Source organism: Petaurus breviceps, unplaced genomic scaffold (genome assembly GCF_028583685.1).
Source record: "Petaurus breviceps papuanus isolate PSGF00001 unplaced genomic scaffold, PetGlider_PUasm1.0 90845, whole genome shotgun sequence".
Taxonomy (NCBI): domain Eukaryota; kingdom Metazoa; phylum Chordata; class Mammalia; order Diprotodontia; family Petauridae; genus Petaurus; species Petaurus breviceps.
Window position 1 is genome coordinate 6,555,829 of NW_027187359.1, and position 22,604 is coordinate 6,578,432.

The window sequence follows — 22,604 nt, forward strand, 5'->3', positions numbered from 1 at the left end:
TTGACAAGTTTATATTCAAGTACCATGTGATTTTGAGCTTCAGTCCTGTCTCCCTCTTAGTAGTCATTTTTCCAAACTAAGGAATCCTAATCTTTTTGATCATTCCTCATACACCAGTCTCCCGATCATCTTGTCAGTTTTATTTGCTTCTCTCCAGGTGTTTCAAGTAGAAAATAGTGATTTTGCTGGAAAGGCTTGCACTGGTTACTGTGATTATCAGGGAAAAAGAATGGGAGTATATATATATACCCAGACATACACAATATAAGTCTATTTTTTGCCTATTGTTTCCAAACTGAGCATTGAAAGTGGTGGGGCTGACTGTAGGACTGAATGGATGACTAGATTGTCAACAGGACAGACAGGAACAGAGGGATGTATAAAGTGGCACCCTCCATTTGCAAGATGTTCTAATCCATGTGCAGATATTTCTGGGGGCCCATTTCTGGGGCTTTTCAGCAAATTATTAAAAGTTCTAAATAAATTTCCCTGGGGAAAAAATGTTTCCCCTAATAATAAAATCCCTCATTTATATAAAAAGACAGGATTATTCTGGATTATCCCCCTCCTTGCCCCTTTTCATATCTCATTCTACAAAATGCTTTTTAAGTTTTTGAAATCCACACTTCTTCTGTACTTCATGGATTATGGCTTCTTATATCTGAGAATCCATGAGGACTTTAAAAAAATCATGTTAGTCCCTAGGGGAAGAATGTAGAGTGTCAGAGGAGGTCACTATATCCCATGTTTTCCCTTAAGTCTTTTTCTCTGTTATAAGGGAAAGAGTCCTTGTAGGGCCTAGTGCCTTTTATCCATTGGTTTGCATGACAGAGGACAAATAAAATGAATCAAGTAAAAATTGTGATTTTACTGGAAAGGTTTGCCCTGGTTACATATAATTTTTTTTAGGGTGGTGGTGGAAGGGAGAATTGGAGTGTATATACTCAGCCATACACTGTATAACAAATCTACTAATCCACATGTTGGTTTTAAACTGGAAGGACGGGGCAGTAAGGAAGAAGGTTATTGACTGAGGTAAAAACAAAATCTATCAATAAAACTTTTAAGAAGTTATGCCAGTCCCTCATCAGGATCCAGCTTTGTCTTGTCCTCTTTTGAGTTTTTCATAATTTCTCACTTAACACCCTTAAATAGTTACTCCATACTTCCTACAGATCATAAGCTATGCTTATAAAATTTCTTGAATTGGTTCCTGTTCTTCAATTTGTATGTTTTTAATACATGAAACATCTGTAAAGCTTCAGTTTTTGAAAAGAGGTCTAAAGGCAAGTTTGAAGCTGCTGATTTCATTTTTTTGGAACTGCAAAAACTCTTGCCACATGTTCAGCCAGATCTCTTCAAAACTGGAATAGAAAAAAGAATTCAACTTATGAGCTATGTGGGGAAAAGATTGAAGCCATTTTGCTAATAATTTATACACATCATATCTAGATAGTTGCATCAGCTAAAATAGGCGGCAGCAGTTTAAATGTTTTTGGACTTTGTGGTCTGTTCCTGTGAGCTTTGGCAGGGAAGACCTGTTTACTAAAGCTTTAGCTATATCAATCCATGAAATACCAATACAAGCTGGAAAGCTTCTGAGGGTGGCTAATTATAATGGAATTTTACCTGAAAGCTTCTTTCCAGACTCTTCCCACTCACAGAAGTTGAGGGTAAGAGCAAGACCAGAATCAGAATTTGACTCCTGCAAAACTCAGTTCACGTGCCATGCCTTATACCTAGTCTAGTCTGATTCCCCAGGAATTAGTGCCCCCACCCCTTTTTTAAAGTGTATTGTTATATATTTTTATGTGTATACCTTGTTTCCTATCAGTAGAACACAATCACCTTGAGAACAGGGGCTAAATAATTAGTTTTTGTCATTTAATAGATGTTTGTTGATAGCTTGACTGGAGAAAATGAGAGACAGAGGGCTAAGGTTGTGGGAATACCATATATACTATCAGACACTGTTGCTGAACTGTGGGGGATTTTTTTCCCTTTTGTTTCATTTGGTCATTTTTGGTTGTGTCTGACTCTCTGTGACCCCATTTGAGGTTTTCTTAGCAAAGATACTGAAGTAGTTTGCAATCTTCTTCTCCAGCTCATTTTACAGATGAGGAAGCTGAGGCAAATAGGGTTAAGTGACTTGCCCAGGATGATGAGTCTTCCAAATTCCAGGCTCTCTGGGCTCAAGTTTACCTCTGATATAGACTGGCTATATGACTAGACAACTCTCAGGTGTAGTTCTGCAACTACTTGGTAGAAGGGATTTGTTTGTTAATCCAAAATTCCTTATATCAATGAAAGGACAGGTCTAATCCTGAGATTAAGATTTTCTATTTTTATGTTATTTTTTATTTCTGAAATGCCTCCAATCAGTGAACTATCCCTTTTAACAAATATTTAAAAAGAAGGGGCAGCTAAGTAGCACAGAGGGTTGGGCTTGGAATCAGGAAGATTTGTTTTCCTGAATTCAAACCTGGCCTCAGACATTTACTAGGTGTGTGTGACCCTAGGCAAGTCACTTAACCCTGTTTGCCTCAGTTTCTTCATCTCTAAAATGAGCTGGAGAAGGAAATGGCACACCACTCCTGAATCTTTGCCAAGAAAACCCCAGATGGGGTCACGGAGAGTCAGACATGACTGAAACAACTGAACAATGCAAAAGGTAATTTTGCTTAGGGCTTGGCAGGATAATTTATGGAAGCTATAAGGCTTTTGTAACGAAGGATTTTTAGAAGGAATTCATGTCCTAGCCAGAAGATCACACTGTCTTCTGCCAAGACAAGCAAGAGTTGAAAGTGCTCTAGAATCACCAGCAGCCTACATGCTGTGATTGGCCCAGCCATTCCTTTGTACAATTGGTCACCCAGGAGAAGCCTGTATTCTCTGCATAAAGGTTTTTTCTCTCTCAGGTGTGAGGACTGACATAGCTCCTTGAAGAGGGCCACATTTATTCAAAACTGACATGTTTCTCTCTGTCCCTAAACTACCTTTCTGAAACCTTTGTCTTGTGTGGTCCCCAAGAAAGAGTTTGATTCATACCCAGCATTCTTCGTTCTTCATTTGCTGGATTCCAAGTCACTCATGCCATTCGTGGCCTGCTGTGGAGCAAAGGAACCCAAATATTGAGGGAGGTTTGCCTAGTTAGCTGTCCCCCTACACAGACTGAGTCTGTGTGCCTACCTTCTTTTTCTTTTGCCGCAGAGGTCCCTAGAGCACTGTTCTTAAGCACATTTAGAATAATTGACATCTTTTCTAGCTCTAGTTTTCAAAGCCCTGTCCACATCTATACACATTTGTGTGCCTATACCACCTATTTGCCTTAAAGGATAGCTGGGAAGAAAGAGGCCCAGAAGATACATACCCGAGCCATAATCAGGAATACAGATGTTCTCATTCTCTAATCTTCACCTTATTCTTTGGATGATAAATGGAATCTTATATACTTAAATTTTTATGAAGAAGAGATTTGTGATTTTGGGGGGATTAGGTGTCAATACTCTTTTCCATGCAGATCCCAATCCTTCTATGCTATATAGTGATAGTTTCACAAGTTGTGACCAAAAGCACCAACCACCTGGTGACCAGCCTTCTGTGGATGATCCTCTTTGGCCTAAGGCTGGTTCTTACCTGAAGCCTTTCCACATTTAGTTGGATCTGCCAGAGTTAGCCCAGGGTCTGTCCCTCCAGGAAGCATCAAAGTGGTACTTAATAGCGTTAAAGCCTGGGCTAGTGATTTCACTGGTATAGGGAACTCTCAGGTGAGGAAACTCTGTTACAATCCACAGAAGTTGGCACCTTCTCTGCCTCTTCCAGAGAGTTTCACAGAGCACTGGGAAATTGAGTGATTTGCCCAGGCTCACCCAGCCACTGTGCATCAGAAGCCAGACCTGAACCCAGGTTCCTGGCTCTGAGGCTAGCTTACTCTCCACTAAGCCACATTACTGATTTTTTTTTTCCTGATGCAATCAGGATTTTAAGCAACTTGCCCAGGATCACATAGCTAGTAAGCGTCTGATGCTGGATTTTAATTCGGTCTTCCTGACTTCAGGAGCAGTGCACATCACTTCTTTGTATGTGTTAAATAAAGGCATTCATTTCAAAAGAAGTATCCTAAGCCTAGCCCATAGTATTAGAACTCTACCTCCTGACTTGTCTAGGGACTGTCTGCTGGGGAGGAGATGCTGCCAACTCACCAGGGACACAGTGGAGACGGCAGGAAGAATGCAGCAGAAGTGTTTGAACAATGCTTCTTGTACCTGCCAAGGAAAGAGAAGCACATGCTGGTAGGACTGGCATGTCCTTATGGCCCAGAGCCAGGTCTAGAAGGGTGGGCAAGCACTCTCACCTTCTTATCCATAAGACAGCCAAAGAATAGGATGAAGATACCCTGAGAGTAGAGACGGGAAAATGCACTGGTGAGGACATCCTCTTAGGAAGAGCAAAACTTGCCTCTGTGATTAGAAAGCCAGTCATTTTGTCTTTCCCTGGTTATCCTCCCATACACCTAACCTCTGTCCCACCTGCCAAATCAAATCCCAAGGCTCCTCCACTGGAATATTTGTCTAGGAAATTACTGGCAACTTTCTGGTCTTTATTTTGAATATTGTTATATTCATGTGCTTTCTTCAGTACTTTACGAGAAATCCACAGGCATGGATCTCCAGAAATGTGGATGACAGCCCCTCCACACCTTAGTGGGTGTTATTCATGAGTTGCTGTGACCAAAATAATTCAAAACCTGGTGTCTAATTTTGTAGCGGTTTAGCTAAGCTCATCTTCAGATGACAGTCCCTCTCCTGAAATGTATTGGAAGCCTTTCCAGCTTGAACTCTGCCATGGAGCCCTGGGGCACCCTCACATTCTGCCTCAGAAGCTTACTACCTATGTGACCTTGGGCAAATGACTTTATTGAGTCTCAGGATCCTTATCTGTAAAATGAGGGGGTTTGGCTAGATAGGCTGAGGCCCCTTACAGCTTTAGCTCAATGATCCTATAACAAATTATGCTATGATTCACCCCACCACGAGTCACTGAAGTATATCTTTAGTTAAGGTATATTCTGTAGGGCATAGCAAAAGAATTTGAAATACTGACAATTTTAAGGGGTCCAGAAATTGTCTTCTTTAGTATCTAGAACTGAGTAAATGCTCAAGTAAATGTTAATGAAAATGTTAATCATTATCTCATTTACCACTCCCTCAGTATCCTTGGGGAAGGGATTATTATTCTTGCTCTTTTGTAGATGGGGAAAGTGATTCAAAGGAGGGAAGGAATCAGCCTTGATTATAATAAATCTGGAAATAGAAGCCCAATTATAATGGGTCCTAAGACTGCCCTTATGGTGAGTTCCCTAGAGAGCACTATCTCAGGGACAGCCATGTCAGTGGTCTGAAAATTAGAACCTTAGAACTTGGAGTTCCTTGGGAATCTTATCAGGTAGGGAAAAGTAGGGAAGAAGGAAAGAGAGGTTAAAACTGAAGTTAGGAAGCTGATTCATGCCAAGTAAATGGGCCATCAAAAAATAGTTGCTATTAACTAGTTAAGCATCACTTTGCCAGGTGGTCATGGGTGAGAAAAATAACCAGGACTTTGTCACCTACCTGGGAGGTATTAAGAACTGTGAACAGGTAGTGAGGGATCTCGTTGCCTCTGTCCATCACAGTGGCCAAGCCCAGCACCCAAGTCAGACCGAAGATGGGCATAAGGATGAACAGTGCCTTGATCACACCTAGAAGAGCTTGCTGCTTCTCACTCTGGGGCCCCTCAGACAACGAGGGTCTCAGTAGTTTCACCACAGCCATCGCCAGCACCAGCCCATTGATCCCTACAATGACTAATACTGGCCCCACAAAAGTATAGATTGCTCCACCCTTCCCATCCAACCAGCATTTGTCCTCCTGCAAATATTGCCCCTGAGGAAGGTACAGGACCAATGTTGTACCTGCAATCCCCAGTGGGCACAGGTAGCCCAAGACAAACATGATGGGTAATACATAGCGTTTAGACAGTTGGTGAAAGACAAAGAGGAGCTGATGAGCTAGCATCAGGGCTTGGGCTAGCATCCAGAAGAAAGTAGCTAAATAGAAAAAGTGGCAAAGAAAGGTAATGGCTAGGCAAAGTGGGTTGTGGGTACGTAGGGACAACAGTGATGTCCCAAAAAAGAAGGTATCAGCAGCAAGTAGGCAGAGTACCACATTGAGTAAGGCCACATGTCGAAAGTAAGATATCTTATTCCGGACTACAGCCTTCCATACGATTCTGTATACTCCCAGGCATAACAGCAGTGCCAATATTGAGGCCCCCAAACCCACCTGGGTCAGCAATGTCAAAGTCGGATTGTTTGGGACAGAATGGGGGGACATAAGGACGGAAAAAGAGGTTAAGTGTACACAGATACATTGAGTGGAGCCGTTGATGTCACCCACTTTAGTCTCACAGCCCTCCTTCGACCAGGCTCCTGCACCCTGGAAAAGGGTGTGGTCCCAGAAGACACAAGTGGGAATACCCTCTGTACCCCCAAAATCCATAATGATTTCCACCTTAGTTACAGTCTGATTGCCATCTGTGATGGAGTTGGAGAGAATCAATCCAGGAGTGTCATAAAGTAAGTCCCTTAACCCCTGCCCATAGTTCATGGGTAGGATACGGTCCAATTTACTCAGTACTATGCTGGTGATACTGACATGACCAGTCTTCCAAGCCAAATGAGCCAGTGTTTGGTGGGAGATTTTTGCCCTGAGAGGGGGATGAGTGGAGAAGGAGACACTGTAGTCTTCTTGTGTCATAGGTCCAAAAAGATGGGTCTGTAGCTGCACATTGGGCAAGGTGAGAGTGAAGGGGTGGTCATTGTAACACAGGTTTCTACCCAGGCTCTCCACAGCCTGCAGCATTGCTGAACTCATCGAGGGCACCTGGGCCTGGGCTGGGGCCCAAATAGAATTGGGATCCAACTCCAAGAGGTCATTTGTGGCCATCAGAAAGTCCTACAGCCATCCAACAATAGAAATTAGCCCTATTTGGAGAAAGCCCATGGATTCAGCCAGGAGTAGACTTTGCTTGGGTCCCTCTCCCCAGAGAAAATCAAAAGTAGAGAAAGAAGGGCAGATGAGTAAAAGAGGAAGTCAGCTATCCATCAAGCTACACAAGGCATTTACTGACATACTACAGCTATAGAGTCTACTTCCAACTTCCATCTGCAGGCTAAACAATCCATTGCTTGACATCCCTTATGTCACCTTCAAAGGGTCTCTCTTCCGCTCCCTCCCACCTGACATATCCTAGGGTTTGTGGAATCAATAATTATGCACAGGAGTCAGTGCAGAGTCCACATTGGTATGAATATGCACAAATTGGGGGAAGAGTGTCTATGTATCCACATGTGATATAGATGTCGACTTTTGTACCAGGTATGCATGTGCCATGAGTATGCATAATCAGCTAGACAATTCCTGACATGTACATATATCCCTGCCTTTTAAATAGGGATCAATGCATACCCCATTTGATCCTGTATGATTAAAATTGTACATACAAATATGCTGGCGTGTGTGAGTAAATTTGCACATCTGCGTTTATGTGTTTGTTAGGGTCCATGTTCATGTGTCTGTATGTGGAAATGAAAACCTAGGTATCTTTGTTTCTGTGCACATGTGGCAGAGACCTCAGCCCTCCTAGCTTTCAACTAGCTCTACCTCTCCAGAACACTGTATTCCCATCCCAAGCTCAGAGGCGGATGTGTTGCAAAGAATGGCAGGCCAGAAGACAAACATGGGTTACTAGGTAGAACTAGCATCCACAAGTCCAAGGGCTTGCCCGAGAGGGCAGAAATTCCCAGGAGAAGGCCAAAAAATGACGAGTTCTATAGCATTTCTCCCACCTGCTGCCCCCTTGGTGCTGACTCCTGAGACTGTACTCACCTTCAAGGTCTTGCGGTTAAGTTCTGTGCTGGCCCTGGTCACCACCTGGGCCAAGATCTTCACAGTACCCAACAGTGCTAATAAGTCAGAGGGAGAACTCACAGCTGCTACCTGCTTCTGCAGCTGTGCAATGAGCTTCGGCACCTCCCCCTTTGGCTCACCTTGGCCTGCCAACAACAGCTGCATCAGAAAGAAGGAAAGGGGCATCAGGGGAAGGGAGACAAAGCACTGGGCAAGGGCCTTGGCATAAAGGCTCTGAAAACAAGCTTGCTAAGTCCTATGCCTCCTTCCCTGCACAGTTGCACACCTTCTGACACGGGAGGTGAATTTAGCTTAGGACATAAGTTCTGCAGCATTAAAAGTGCTTCAAAAGTTTCACCTGGGCTGTGCGAAACATGGCCACTAGCCTCACATCAGTGCAGTTGCTGTTGATGGGTCCCCAGATGCCTTTGGCCCCACAGTGCCTCTCCACCATTCCTATCCTGTTTATAGGACATGGGATCTGGGCCACGTATCCAGCTTTAGTGACACTCCAGTCACCACCCAAAGAATCCTGGGGACAAGTAACATCTCGATCTGAAGGGATAAACACAACACATTCAGCAGTTTTACAGGAGCTCTTTTTTCTTCTTGGTGGAGAAATTTCCTACAATTAGGTCCAAGTCTAAATCCTATCCACTTGAGCAGGGAGTGTCTTTGAGCAATTCTAAGCCTGTCTCTGCTCTAGATCTATCTGGAGACAAGGAAGACCTATAACCCTTCCAGGCAGAGGTTGTTTTTCTTCAGGCATTAGGTAAGCTGGACAGATCCTAGACAAGACTGCCTCCCCTGAATTATGGTGATGAAGATAGGGACCAGTGAGAGTCTGGGCAAGATATTCCTACCCCGGATAATGGAGACGGAGATAGGGGTGCTCACAGGGTCCAATCCAGGGCTCTGCAGGTTACAGGTGTAGTTGGTATCATTCTCAGGGCAGCTTGGCACAACAAGAGTGAGACACTGTGTCTCGGGGGTTCTGGGCAAGAGTGCTGGAGAATAGGAAGAGAATGGAACTCTGTCACTAGAATTTGGGCAATTGACATGAATGCCACCCGCCCCAGGCCCTGGGTAGCATCATAAGCTTAGATAGTAGAGGCCATCTAGTCTAATTGCCTCATCTTACTTATGAGGAAAACTTATCTGATAGAAGTGACTTGTCCAGTGTCACACAGCTAATAAGCATAAGAAGTAGGAATGAATCCAGGTCCTCCTAGATCCAAGTCTAGTGATCTCTTCTCCCATTATGCCATGGCACCTGCCCATGTATGCATACAGAAGGGGGAAAATTGAGGCACCACTGAAGTTATGAATTGATAGTAATTTTGGAAAACAATTTGGAATTATGTGTGAAAAGTCACCAAACTGTTTATATACTCTTTTATCCAACAATCCCACCACTGGGTATATACACCCATGGAAGTCAATGATTTAAAAAAATGATAAAAATTATAAAATTATAAATGTAAAAATGATAAAAATTTGATAAATTTTTGATGATGATAAATGATAAAATGATAAATAGAATGATAAAAAAGTCCCACATTAATGAAAATATTCATAGGACTCTGTAGTAGCAAACAAAAAAATGGAAACAAAGGGAGTTTCTACCATTTGGAGGATGATTGAGCAAACCATGATATAAAAATGTGATGGAATAGTATTGTGTAATAAGAAGCAGTGAAGATAAGGAGTTTCAATTGATAGTGAATCATGAGAAATCTTGCATGAACTTGTGCAGAGCCTGGTAGGCAGAGCTGGAAGAACAAGGTGCATGGGTGTGGGTGTATAGGTATGTGTATGTTTATGTGTATGTATATAACATGCACACAATAGTCACAACACTGGGAATGAAAAGAATATAAAAAGACACTTACAGGGCGGCTAGGTGGCACAGTGAATAGAGCACTGGCCCTGGAGTCAGAAGGACCTGTGTTCAAATCCATCCTCGGACACTTGACACAAACCCCCCCCAAAAAAACCTAGCTGTGTGACCTTGGGCAAGGCACTTAACCCCAACTGCCCTCCCTTTCCCCTCCAACAAAAAGATACTTAAACTTGGAATAAATGCAATGAGTAATATTGAATCAGAGGCCAGGTGACCATGGATATCAAAAGTGTCTGATAAGGAGAGACAGCAACTGTATTGCTCTATCTTGCTTGGTTTGGTTTTTGTGTTACAAGGAAAGATATTTAATCAAATGTTCAAGGGATCCTTATAAAGTTCTTCCATCTTAGCAAGGAAAAGTCAGTTAAGCCTCATCATCAGGGTCACAAAAGATGAAAGGGGTCAGTCAAATTTCAAGCTTCTTCTCTCCATCTCCCACCAGCATGCTCAGAGCATGACAAACAACCCATTCTGAAAGAGTGCCATATATAGAAATAGAGTGAGAGTCACAGAAGGGACTAATCCCCCCACCCTCGCCCCCACAGTCCCTCACACCTGTGCTGTTAGGTGGGTGTCGAGGGCTCCAGGAGGCAGCATAGGTCAGATTTGTGCTGGGGAAGCAGCAGCTCAACTGGAAACCAGAGAAGGCATTGCAGGAAATAGAGAGCTGCCGTGGGTGTTGAAGCACGTCGTCGGCCTGCAGGGGCACTTCCACCAGCTGACGCAGCTCCCACAGGAAACCCCGGGACACAAAGCGGCATACATACCAGCCTGTGGGCACACCACACTGACTCTCCCATGCTTGACTCAACTACTTCTGGCCTTGCCAGTTTGTAATATACACCCTGGTAACTTAGAACTCCTCCCTTCCACTCCTCCACCCCTTTACCCCATTCTTCTACTGTGGGATCTTAGTCCTGGCCCAGAAGATGGAAAGTTGGACTGGAGAAAAGATGATGAAATGCACCCGTTGTTCACTTCTTGTTTTTTTTTTTTTTCAGTTGTGTCCCACTCTTTATGACCCCATTTGGGGTTTTCTTGGCAGAGATACTTGCCCCTGTATCCAGGTAATGAATGGTAAAGACATGATTCATACCCAGGTCCTCTGACTCCAGTTCTAGCAGACTTTCCACTGCAACCATGCGGCCTCTTGCTGTAGGATTTAGAGCTGGAAGTAACCTCAAAGGTCATCTAGTCCCAAACCTTCATTTTACAGATGAGGAAGTAGAGTGACTTGCCCAAGGTCACATAGCTAGCAAAATATCAGGGCTGGGATTTCCCCTATACCAGAATGACTAGAACCCAAAGGCTTGGGTTCTAGGTCCAGGGTTTCTTTTTACCTTCTCACCCTGCCCCTTCACTAGCCTCCCTTCAGCCTCCCTGAATGCCTTTCACATTGTTAACAAATTTAACTATCAAATAATAAGAAACTTTCTTGTTTGGGTTTCAGCTCCCTTTTTCTTGCTTTGTCCTCAGTTGAAACAGAGATCATCTTTTCTCTGTGTATTTACACATACTTATTTCCTTCACTCTTTGCTTTCAAGCCTCCTGGCTCAATAATCAGGACAAGGAAGACAAGCAGTAAGAAGAGAAGGAGGAAGCTACCTGCCCAATCTTGGGAGACATTGGTGATGGTGAGGACAGCCTGGTCTTTTTGGGCACTAAGGGACACCTGAGTTCCAGACTTCAGTAGCACTGGGGTCCATTTCCTCACTGGCTGCAGGTACCACCTCAGCTGCGTGGCCTCATGGCTAAGGAGCATGGCCAAGGTCAGGGTGCTGCCAGGACTGTGCAGTGATGAATTTTGGATCAGGTTCCCAGGAACTAGTGAAGAAGCCAAAATAGAAGAAAGGCAGGAGGAAAAGAAGAGATTCTCAGAATAAACTTGGTGCTTCTGCTGCTAGTCCTCTACTGTCAATCAATTAATCAGCAAAGCTTTTATTTAAGTGCCTCTTTTGTATCAGGAGGTGGAGATACGAAGAAAACAATATAGAACAGCCCCTGCCTTTTAGGGTACAGCAGCCTGTTTTCCATAGCCTCCTAGCCAAATAAATTACATGGGTGTTTTGTTTTGTTTTCTGAAGGGTCTGAAGACAAGAGGAAGGGAAGGAGTCCTCACTGGACACTCAAAGCCATCTCACTCTCCCTCACTCTCTAGGGCTTTTCCCCTGCCCTGAACCAACTTGATGGGCTCCATGCTGAGTGCTCAGGACTTGGGACCACTGTGGTTTGTATTTCCCACCTCTCCTCCTGTCCCTTTGAAATGAGTATTCTGGTCAGGTCTGGCTTACTCTCTCTGATCCTGACTCCAACTATGTAGGCCTGCTCCTTCCCTCTGAAGGAAGGGAATTTGACTGATTTGTCCAAAGTCAAGGTTCCCGTTTTGCTGTTGTTTCACCAGTCCCTAGGAGTTCAGAAAAAGGATGCCTGCACAACTCTGGATAAATCTCTTTGTCCTGTCGAATTTCCTGTGTGTGACTTGGTGTGGCTGTTTCCAGAACCCCGTCAAAACCACCCTGTGGCTTTAGCGATAAGGAATAAGTTATAAGGAATATTGATTGCCCTGAAGTTTCCTCTCCTTGAACAGATGTGGAATAGCAGGCCAGTGGAGATTCCTATCCTGTCCATTTCTGCCCATTGGTCTCATGACTGAGCCATAAGCCCAGGATCTGTGTTGACAGAAATTTTGTGAAGTACTACTATCCTGACCCTGTCTCTTTAGAAGGACTAGAACAGGGGTGGGAAACCTGAGGCCTCCAGGCCACATGTGGCCCTCTAGATCCCCTCATGCTGCTCTTTGACTGAATGTTCTGTGAAGTTTGGATTAGATCAAAGGGTTGCACTTGAGGAGGCAGAGGGCCATATGTGGCCTCAAGGCCACAGGTTCCCTATCTCTGGACTTGAATCCTCCTTTATTGCCAAGAGTCTGGGAACTTCAAATGGTTTATGAGGATAAAAGATTCAGACCAGATCAGAGGCCAGAATGAGCTTGCTACACTGATTCCAAGAAATGAGGAGAGTACAGAGCCATCTGGTCTTATACCTGCTGTTCACTTTGGGCATTTGCCTTGATTAGCTCTGTACTGGCTCTTCAGGGTTTACAATTTCTAGAGTCTCTTTCCATCTCCCATCTTGCCTCTTTGGCATAAACATTCTGACCAACTGGATCTTACTCTGTCAGTCAGTCAATAAGTACTTATTAAGTAATTACTGTATGCTAAGCACTGGTTATACAAATAGAAAAGAAAGTCAGTCCCTGTCCTCAAGGAGTTTACATCTTCTGATAATGACTTGGGCCATCCCTTCAATAGAAGGAGGCTTAAGTAACCTGTTCAATGCCATGTCATTGACATGGCCACAGACCCTCATAGTAGTCAGTCACTTAATGATAATCAATACCAGACCCTCCTCACCAGGTGGCAGCAACTGGCAGTACCCAGTGTTAGGATGATAGAAGATGATACAATTACAGGGGTGACAGGGGTCGTGATAGTGGCAGATGCTGGCATTCCAACCATGCCCAGGTAGACAGGAACATTTGAAGCTCTCTTGTTTTGCAGCACACACTGTAAAAGGCATGAAATAGGAAAATTGACCAAGAAAACCAAGGCCCAACCACCATCTTATGCCCTAGAGTCAGATGCTGGGAGCTACTCAGAAAGAGCATCTAGGTCACAGAATAATAAGGTCATTCACAACTAAACAAGTATTGGTTACTTATTAAGAGAGTAGCTGGAGGTATGACCCTACATATCATTACAGAGGAGGAAGCCAAAATCCATGAGCAGGCATGATCCCTGAATCATATATGGCAGGAAAGGGTAGATAAAGGATATGGTCTGGGTTTGAACCAGCATCTAGGAAGGACACTACCTGCAATCCTGTCTTTCCTCATCTCTGACCCACAAAATCCCTAACTGGGGAGATTCAGTTCAAGCTACCACCAGGAAAGACACAAGGTCTTTCCTGATCCATCATCCCCTCCCTCTCTCCATACCATTGTAATCACTTCTCCCAAGCTCCATTTTGTATGTAAAACATAAGCTCCTTGAGGGCAGAGATTGTCTTAATTTCTTTATTTCCCTAAAGCCTAGAGTAGGCCCAGACTCATAATAAACACTTCACTATTGCTTGGTGAACCGAATTGAAGGTTGGAGGTGAAGGGAATGTAGAAGGGATAGGGAAGCCCATGCTTACTTTGAAGAAAATGAGAGCACTTACCTGTTCTGTGTCTTCACGAGTAGTCCTAGTCTCATTCTCCTGGGAATTTTTCCCAGCACTTCAGCTGAGCTAGCTTCATGAGGACTGAGGATTATGGCTGCCAGCTGCCCACTCCACCTCTTAACCCCCTTCCCAAAAAAGGCAGGAGAATTGAGAGGCAGAGAGCAGTGTCCTACCTCCTTCTTACCTGTGGTGAGACTGATGGCAATGAGATCTCTTAGGGATGGGGGAAGAGCAGGGTTACTAAAGGAGGATGGGGCCCAGGTCTTTTCTAGGACTTCCATTTGCACATAGGCAGTAAAGAGAGTTGTTTCTAGAAGAATAGAGGTGGTTATTGAATCCAGGTTGCAGAATGACGGTTGTCTCTGACCCGGATGCCCTCTTAATTCCTACATTTATCTACAGGTATTTGGCACCAGTGCCAACTGGGGCTTTATTCCTCTGCCCTAGGAGTCAACCAGATAGATATTTCTTCCTGTGTCTATCCAGGGTCCCATCTCCTGCTCCCTCCCTTTGTTCAAACTGAGGTCCCCTTGGGATCAGCTCACCAACTGCTTGCCTGGGTTGGTATGTGGGCCACCTGTTTTGTCCCTCGTTTGCCAGACAGTTTTCCTAGAACAGAGAACAGAGGAGAACTCTAAGAAGTCAGGGTTTCCCCTGGGACCTAAATAGTATCCTGCTCTGTCCCAGGGACTTCCAACCCTTCTTTTGAGGATTCCTCCCTGGCCCATTCCTGTAAGAGTTGAGTTTTCTTCCTCTTGGGAGTTTTCTAGTCTCTTCTATTGGCCAGGAAATGATTGTGAGTAGAAGACTAGATTTCTTGGGTCTGGGTCAACCTTCATCTAGAAGGAGGGATTATGCAAATTTAGGAAAGTCAACATACTTTGTTTAGTCCCTTCCTGTATTTCTTGACCTCCAGATGGGTTTTATCTGGCTAGATTCCAGGAGGTTTGGCCTCCCAGGGAAGAAGCTGAATAGAGCCTGGGGGACTGAGCAGCCTGGTACCTGCTAAGATTTGTCTGCCAGATAGATAGAAAAGAAACTACTGGAGGGCAGGAACTATATTGCATTTGATTTTTTTTAACTCAGCACTAAACATAGTGCCTGACACACAGTAGGCATTAATAAATGTTTGTTTATTGACAAGGATCAGCAAGGAGAGGAGACCTTCCCTAATAGTCAAACTTCTAGCCTACCTTCCCTCTTGGATTATTTCTTCCTGTTTAAGAAAAAAAATACTTAATGTATTTCATACCCATTTGCAAAATAAATATTCAGATACAGAAACAAGTACAAGTCTTCAAAGAGAATGTATAGGTAAGAAGGACAGCCAGATAGGGAGATGATAGAAGGGGGGACGGCAGGGCAATTGGGGTTAAGTGACTTGCCCAAGGTCACACAGCTAGTCACTGTTAAGTGTCTGAGGTCAAATTTGAACTCAGGTCCTTCTGACTCCAGGGTCTGTACTCTACTCACTTCAGCTGCCCCTGAGAATGTATGTATTATAAACTTCTATTATTTATAGGGGTTTTTTAAAGTATATTCATTTTAACAAGGTAGCAAGGCAACAATAACAAAATCATCCTGTTTATTTCTGTAACCCATTGGGTAGCAGGTAGAATATTGGACTAAGGTTCCAATCTTGCATGAAACATTCCCTAGCTGTGGTACTCTGGACAAGTCGGTATCCAGTATCTGAATCTGTAAAATGGGGAATAACACCCACCTCACTGGGTTATTCTGAGGATCAAATGAAATTATGCTCTGCAAAACTTAAAGCTCTGGCTATTTAAGTGATTTTTACTGTGATTAATTTAAGTGATTTATTTTAAATGATTAATTACTATCATTTCCCTTCTTGACCTAAACTCAGTTTTCTCCTTTCCTTCACCTCCCCAGCTGGTTGTCCTTCTAACATATATCTTTATACTTCCTATTCATCTCCCACCCTCACCACCCTTTCCTCAGGCCCTATTGTCTTTCTAGGGAAAACCTTGCTGTTTTTCTTCAGACTCAATTACTCTTCTGATGGGCTCCCTCCCTTCTGTCATAATTTGTTCTAGAGAATATAGAGTCTCTTTGGATGACATTTAGGGGTAGAGGGTAGAAAAATGAAAGAAGTACTTTACTAACAATGTAGAAGTGATTCATACTACTTGTCAGGTTTTAAATCTCTCAGCTCTGACACCTTTAAACTGGGTAACCTTGGATAAGTCATTTCATTTCTCTTGGTCAGTTTCCTCCTGTATAAAATGAGTGGGTAGTATTAGAAGATATATTTCTTAGGTCCCTACCAGCTCTAAATCTGTGAAAATCTCATGTGATATTTTATTTCTCTCTCAATACACTAGAAAAGAAGACAGGATCTAAAATGTAGGACAAACCTCTTTATCTACAAATAGATAGATAGATAGGCAGACAGATGGATAGATAGACGGACAAATAGGATATCTAGGAATTCTACACCAAACCTGGCCTCTCCTTATAGGCTCCTTCTCTAGTAACCTTTTTTTTTCCATCCCCTACCAACCTAAACTCTAGTTCCCTCTCCCCAAAGCACAATTTGCTAACTTCCCATACTCCTTCCTCACAATCTGCTTCCAGACTCTCCTTTTCTCCTCAGGCCTGGGGTAGAAAGAAGGTACCCCCAAACTCTCAGTGATACTTACAGTTTGAGATGCTCTGACAGCCAGCAGGCCCATTAGGTAGAAGTTCATGGCCAGAAGCAGCAGGCCAGCCATCAGGGTAGCAATAGGGCAAATTGACAGTGGAATGGCTAAGAGGATTTCTTCTGCTGGTTGTCTTATGAAAATTTCCACCATGGGCTGGCAAGCAGTCGGTGCATCAATAGGCTGGGAGGGCTCACTGAAAGAATGGAAAGGAATGGGGATGGGACTTAGAAAGGGAAGTGTCACACACCACAAATGTATCCAGTCAAATGGATGGGGGGAGGGAGTGATCTCTCTACTCTTCCCATCTGAAGCCCATGGATACAGGTTGAAAGCTCTGAAACAGTTTCCTTCTAGGACTTAGAAGAGCCACATTCAGTTTAATTCAATTCAACATTTATTAAATGCTACCAGGCACTGCATTAGGCAGTTAGGATAGCTGGCACCCATCCATCTGGCTAGAGACATTTGTCATGAGTGGCACTTCCTTTGGCAAACCCTACTTGCTGAAACCTTCCTTCCTGCTGACCACTTACTTGCCCTTCCATCTTGGAAATTTATGTAAGATAAAGAAAAAAATGAAAACACTCCTTACCATCCAGGAACTTATATTCTACTTGGAGTAAGCAATATGTATGCCAATAAGTAGATGCAAAAATATTTTGAACTAGACCTGGGATTTCAATAGTATTGTATCTCTCCAGAAAAAACAAAAAAACAAAAACCACATACTTTTAATCTGCATTATTAACATTTTCTCCATCACTTTCTTGAATCTAGACCAGGGGTGGGGAATCTTGAGGCTACAGGTTCCCCACCCTAGTCTAAACAGTCAACAAAATGGCCAACCAAACCCTGGTTTGTAAATTTGCTAATTTTCCCAGGTGTCAATGCTTACCCAGAAAATGTAACAATTGGCTCTGGAGCATGCTGGCTCCAGTAGGCCCCTGAGTAAGCCCCAATCAGTGAAGAACTTCTTAGATGAGTTTGTAGGTCAGAACTTAAAAATCTTAGAAAATTGTTTGGGGGCTGTAAGGTGAATTTTAGTGTAAGGTGGATTTTTAGTGTGTGTAAAGTGAATTTTTGTTGTTATTTCTTAGAGTTCAGTTTCTCAGGATCCTTACCCATAACAATCTCTTGTTCCAAGGTATTAGATATGAGTTCTCACAGTTATGGTTCAAAACAGCTCCACCATGCTTGATAAATAATATAGATATCCACTGCAACTGCGTAGTGAGATACAGGGATGGGGTGTAAACTTGTGAGGCTGATGAGGTATGGGCTCTGGGAACCTCCCTTGGATTGTTGATTGAATCATCCCATTTGATGAGGCAGGTCTGTTGCTAGACTTCCCATCCTTGAACTGGCCTAGCCCACCTTGTCTATAGCCTCCAACTACTTCCCACCCTTAATCACTCATTGACCTCATTAATTCCTCCTGCAGACAATCCCCAAACTCCTCCTCTAGACCAACCCTAGATTCCTCCAGAAACCTTCTGTATATAAGACCCCATCTCACACCATGTGTGTGAGAGCACCATAGAATAGTGAGAGCGCCATAGAAGGACCTAGCACAGACTTACTCTGTGTCTAATGCAAGCGAACTTTTAATAAATTTTTCTTTTCTTTGGTTGAGAAGACTTTGAGTCGAATTCACTTGTCAGGACCTGGCATGTTTGTATTTTGGGGTCTCCAGAGCAACCCTAACCCTCTTAGTGGGTAACCTCTTCAAAGCTACTGCTGGCAATATGCCTTCTTTGTCTGTTGCCCCTGTAAAACAGGTGGTCATTGGCCAGTGAATGGGAAACCTTAGGGTTGAAGGGAGAACCTTAGGATTGAGTGCACAGCAGCTGTTTTGTGCCTTGATTGGCCCCTATCAAGGATTAGGGGGAATCTGTTTGCCTCAACTGGCCCCCAGTGAGGCCTGAAGGGATTTAGGGGATGAACTAGTAGTGCCTGTCTCCACTGACCCCATAAAGATGTAGGAGTAGTTGCCCCCCTTCTCATGGGCCCCTGCAGGAACGGTGATTAGGGAATGCTTCAGGAGTTTGTACTCCCATTACCCACAATCCTCTTTTGAGAAAACTAGACTAGAATAAAGATTATTAATCCCATTTTAGTGTCTTTCCTGTATGAACAGATCAAGAGTGAACCTGTAGGCGTGGCTAGGTGGAGAAGTAAATAGAGCACTGGCCCTGGAATCAGGAGGACCTGAGTTCAGATCTGACCTCAGACATTTAACACTTACTAGCTGTGTGACCTTGGGCAAGTCACTTAACCCCAATTGCCCTACCTTACCCCCTCCAAAAAGAAAAAAAAAGAGTGAACCTGTGCTAGCAGCCATCCTGTATGCTTTGTTTATTTGTTTTACAGAGGCGCTGAGAGATTAAATGAATTTCCCACAATCACAGAGCCAGGATATGAATGTTGGTTAAGAAAGATTAATACTGTACTCTGCCTTTTAAGCACAAATCTGTTACAATTTTCTTTTTTAATTTAATATTAATCTAAATTCAAGCATTGTCCTTCTCAAGAGAGAAATAGATCAGCTCCCTAGACGTGTTTGGGGTTTTTTTTGGAGGCAATGGGGTTAAGTGACTTGCCCAGGGTCACACAACTAGTGTTTGATATTTGAACTCAGGTCCCACTGACTCCAGGGCTGTGCCACCTAGCTGTTTCTCTTCCCCCCTCATATATATTTTTTTACTTTAATTTATTAATTTGTTTGTTTCCTTTTAGTTTACAGGATTCAATTCCACAATTCCTTGAATTTCACATTTTGTCCCCCTCCCTCCCCTCCCCGCCATGGCGGCTTATAATCAAGTATAGGATCTGTAAATACTTTCACATTATACAATGGTCAGGTTATACGGATGGATTGTCCCAGCTGGAATGAAAAATGGTAAAGAGGACATAAAATCAAATAAGAGAAGGAAAAAGATCAGGTATTTTGCTTCCACCTGGATATAAATTTAGTTCTTTCTAGTTCTTTCTCTGGATGCACGTTTTTCTCTCCATCATGCGTCTTTTGGGGTTGACTTATATCCCTGCATTGTTGAGAAGAGTCCAGTCTATCAAAGTTGGTCATCACACATACGTTGTGTCTGTAATTGTGTACAAATTCCTCCTGGTTCTACTCTTCTCACTCAGCATCAGTTCTTTTAAGCCTCTCCAGGTAAATATGAAGACCGCCTGCTCCCTGTTTCTTATAGCGCAATAGTATTCTATAACATGCATATACGACAACTTGTTCAGCCATTCCCCAATTGATGGGCACCCCCTTAATTTCCAATTCTTTGCCACAACAAAAAGAGCTGCTATAAACATTTTTGTACATATGGATCTTTCTCCCATTTCTATGATCTCTTTGGGATATAACCCTAGGAGTGGTATTGCTGGATCAAAGGGTATGAAAGTATTTATAGCCCTTTGGGCATAATTCCAGATTGCTCTCCAGAAAGGCTGGATCAGTTTACAACTCCACCAACAATGCATTAGTGTTCCAGTTTGCCCACATCCTCTCCAGAATTTGTCATTTTCCTGTTTTGTCATCTTAGCCAATCTGACTGGTGAGATGTGGTACCTCAGAGTTGTTTTGATTTGCATTTCTCTAATCAATAGTGAATTAGAGCATTTCTTCATGTGCTTATAGATAGCTTTAATTTCTTTCTCTGAAAACTGCCTGTTCATATCCTTTGACCATTTATCAATTGGGGAATGACTTGTATTCTTATAAATTTGACTCAATTCTCTGTATATTTTAGAGATGAGTCCTTTGTCAGAGACATAGGTTGTAAAGATTCTTTCCCAATTTCCCACCTCCCTCTTAATCTTGGTTACATTGGCTTTATTTGTACAGAAACTTTTCAATTTCATGTAGTCAAAATTATCCATTTTACATTTTATAATGTTCTCTAATTCCTGTTTCATCATAAAGTCATTCCCTCTCCACAAGTCTGATAGGTAAACTATTCCTTGTTTTAGCAGACTGCTTACAGTATCAACCTTTATACCTAGATCATGAACTCATTTAGACTTGGTTTTGGTATAAGGTGTTAGATAATGGTCTATGTCCAGTTTCTGCCATACTATATTCCAGTTTTCCCAGCAGTTTTTGTCAAATAGTGAGTTCTTATCCCAAAAACCAGGGTCTGGGGGTTTATCAAACAATACATTACTGTAGTCGTTGACTTCTGAATCTCGTGTGCCTAATCTATTCCATTGATCCACTCCTCTGTTCCTAAGCCAGTACCAAGTAGTTTTGATGACTGCTGCTTTATAGTACAGATTGAAATCTGGTAAAGCTAGTCCACCTTCCCTAGCATTTTTTTTTTTATTAATTCCCTTGATATTCTGGACCGTTTATTCTTCCAGATGAATTTTGTTACTATTTTTTCTAACTCTATAAAGTAGTTTTTTGGTAAATTAATTGGTATGGCACTAAATATATCATCTAATTTAGGTAAAATTGTCATTTTTATTATATTAGCTCGACCCAGCCATGAGCAATTGATATTTTTCCAATTAGTTAGATCTGACTTTATTTGTGTGAAAAGTGTTTTGTAGTTATGATCATACAGGTCCTGGGTTTGTTTTGGCAGGTAGATTCCCAAATATTTTATAATGTCTACAGTAACTTTAAATGGGATTTCTCTTTCTACTTCTTGCTGTTGAATTTCATTGGAAATATATAGGAATGCCGAGGATTTACCCCCTCATATATTTTTAGCACAAGATATTTTGAATTAACATTTACAAAAAAAAAAAAAAAAGGAGAATGTCACATCATTCCAAACAGTTTGGAATTAACATTCTACTCTGTCAAATAGAATTTATTGTTGTTCAGTGGTTTTCAATCATGTACAACTCTTTATGACCACATTTGGGGTTATCTTGGAAGAGATACTGGAGTGATTTACCATTTCATTCTCCAACTCATTTTACAGATGAAGAAACTGATGCAAACAGGGTTAAGTGACTTGCCCCGGGTCACACAGCTAGTAAGTTTCTGAGGCCAGATTTGAATTCAGGAAGATGAATCTTCCTGACCGTAGGCCTAGGGCTGTATCCACTGTGCCACCTAGCTGCCCTAAGCCCCCTAAAATATACCTGTGGAGTGATAGAAAAAGGTAAAAAAGAAGCTTCCTTTAACCTGATTCTCAGCTGGAGTTTCTATCCTGAGAAGACACAGCTGCAAGGTTTTAATGTTTCACAGACCCTATGGTGAGATTAGACATATTTCAAGCTCTGACACTGCTAGGATCAAACCTGGATGAGCTCTCCCCTCCTCTCCATTTCTGCAAGTGTTTGTGCTGGCAACCAGTGCTGATGAGAAATACTGGGAGAGTACACTTTAAAATGCTTGTTTTTCCTGTTCATCTAGCTTATGGTGATAAATTAATTACAGAGAGCAGCACTGGAAGTGATGGGGTGCCTGGGGTCTAAATCAATCTGTAAAACCAATTTGTAAAACCAGTTTGTACAATTGTAACTGCAATTTGTATTGTAAAATTGTAATCTGTAAAATCCCTTTCCCAGCCTTGGGCTCTGCCCCTTCCCCCTATCTGCACTCGGCCTAGGCAACACCTTGTGACTCCTTTGTTCTTACTTAAAATCTCTTCATGTCTCCTCAGGGTCTGGCCCAAATCTCATCTAAACTATCTATACACTAAAGTCACAAGTTCCTCTCAGTCAGCTCTAACCTTTATCTATGCACTGAGGTCCCTTCCATCCAGTCAGCCCTGACAATGGCATCCCTACCCTTTAAAAGTAAAAGCATATACCCCTCTGTAAGAGTTATGGGATTTAAAGATCTCCTATGCCCCGTTGGACTTGCTGACGTAGCAGGAAGGGGCAGAGCAAGAG

At 42.8% G+C, this 22,604-nt stretch overlaps 1 protein-coding gene across 1 annotated transcript in view; it reads right to left on the minus strand.

The window, feature by feature from the left end:
• Positions 1-848: 848 nt before the first annotated feature.
• ADGRF3 (adhesion G protein-coupled receptor F3) overlaps positions 849-22,604 on the minus strand; it is a 25,244-nt gene continuing 3,488 nt past the window's right edge. Inside the window, exons 2-15 of the mRNA XM_069072022.1 lie at positions 16,740-16,935; positions 14,619-14,682; positions 14,258-14,383; positions 13,263-13,415; positions 11,455-11,673; positions 10,405-10,620; positions 8,810-8,953; positions 8,305-8,501; positions 7,926-8,105; positions 5,610-6,992; positions 4,355-4,396; positions 4,203-4,265; positions 3,049-3,107; positions 849-1,364 (exon numbers count right to left, since the gene is read on the minus strand). Of these exons, the coding sequence (XP_068928123.1) occupies positions 3,066-3,107; positions 4,203-4,265; positions 4,355-4,396; positions 5,610-6,992; positions 7,926-8,105; positions 8,305-8,501; positions 8,810-8,953; positions 10,405-10,620; positions 11,455-11,673; positions 13,263-13,415; positions 14,258-14,383; positions 14,619-14,682; positions 16,740-16,892 (2,982 nt within the window). The 5' untranslated portion in view covers positions 16,893-16,935 and the 3' untranslated portion in view covers positions 849-1,364; positions 3,049-3,065. The remainder of the gene's footprint in view (positions 1,365-3,048; positions 3,108-4,202; positions 4,266-4,354; positions 4,397-5,609; positions 6,993-7,925; positions 8,106-8,304; positions 8,502-8,809; positions 8,954-10,404; positions 10,621-11,454; positions 11,674-13,262; positions 13,416-14,257; positions 14,384-14,618; positions 14,683-16,739; positions 16,936-22,604) is intronic.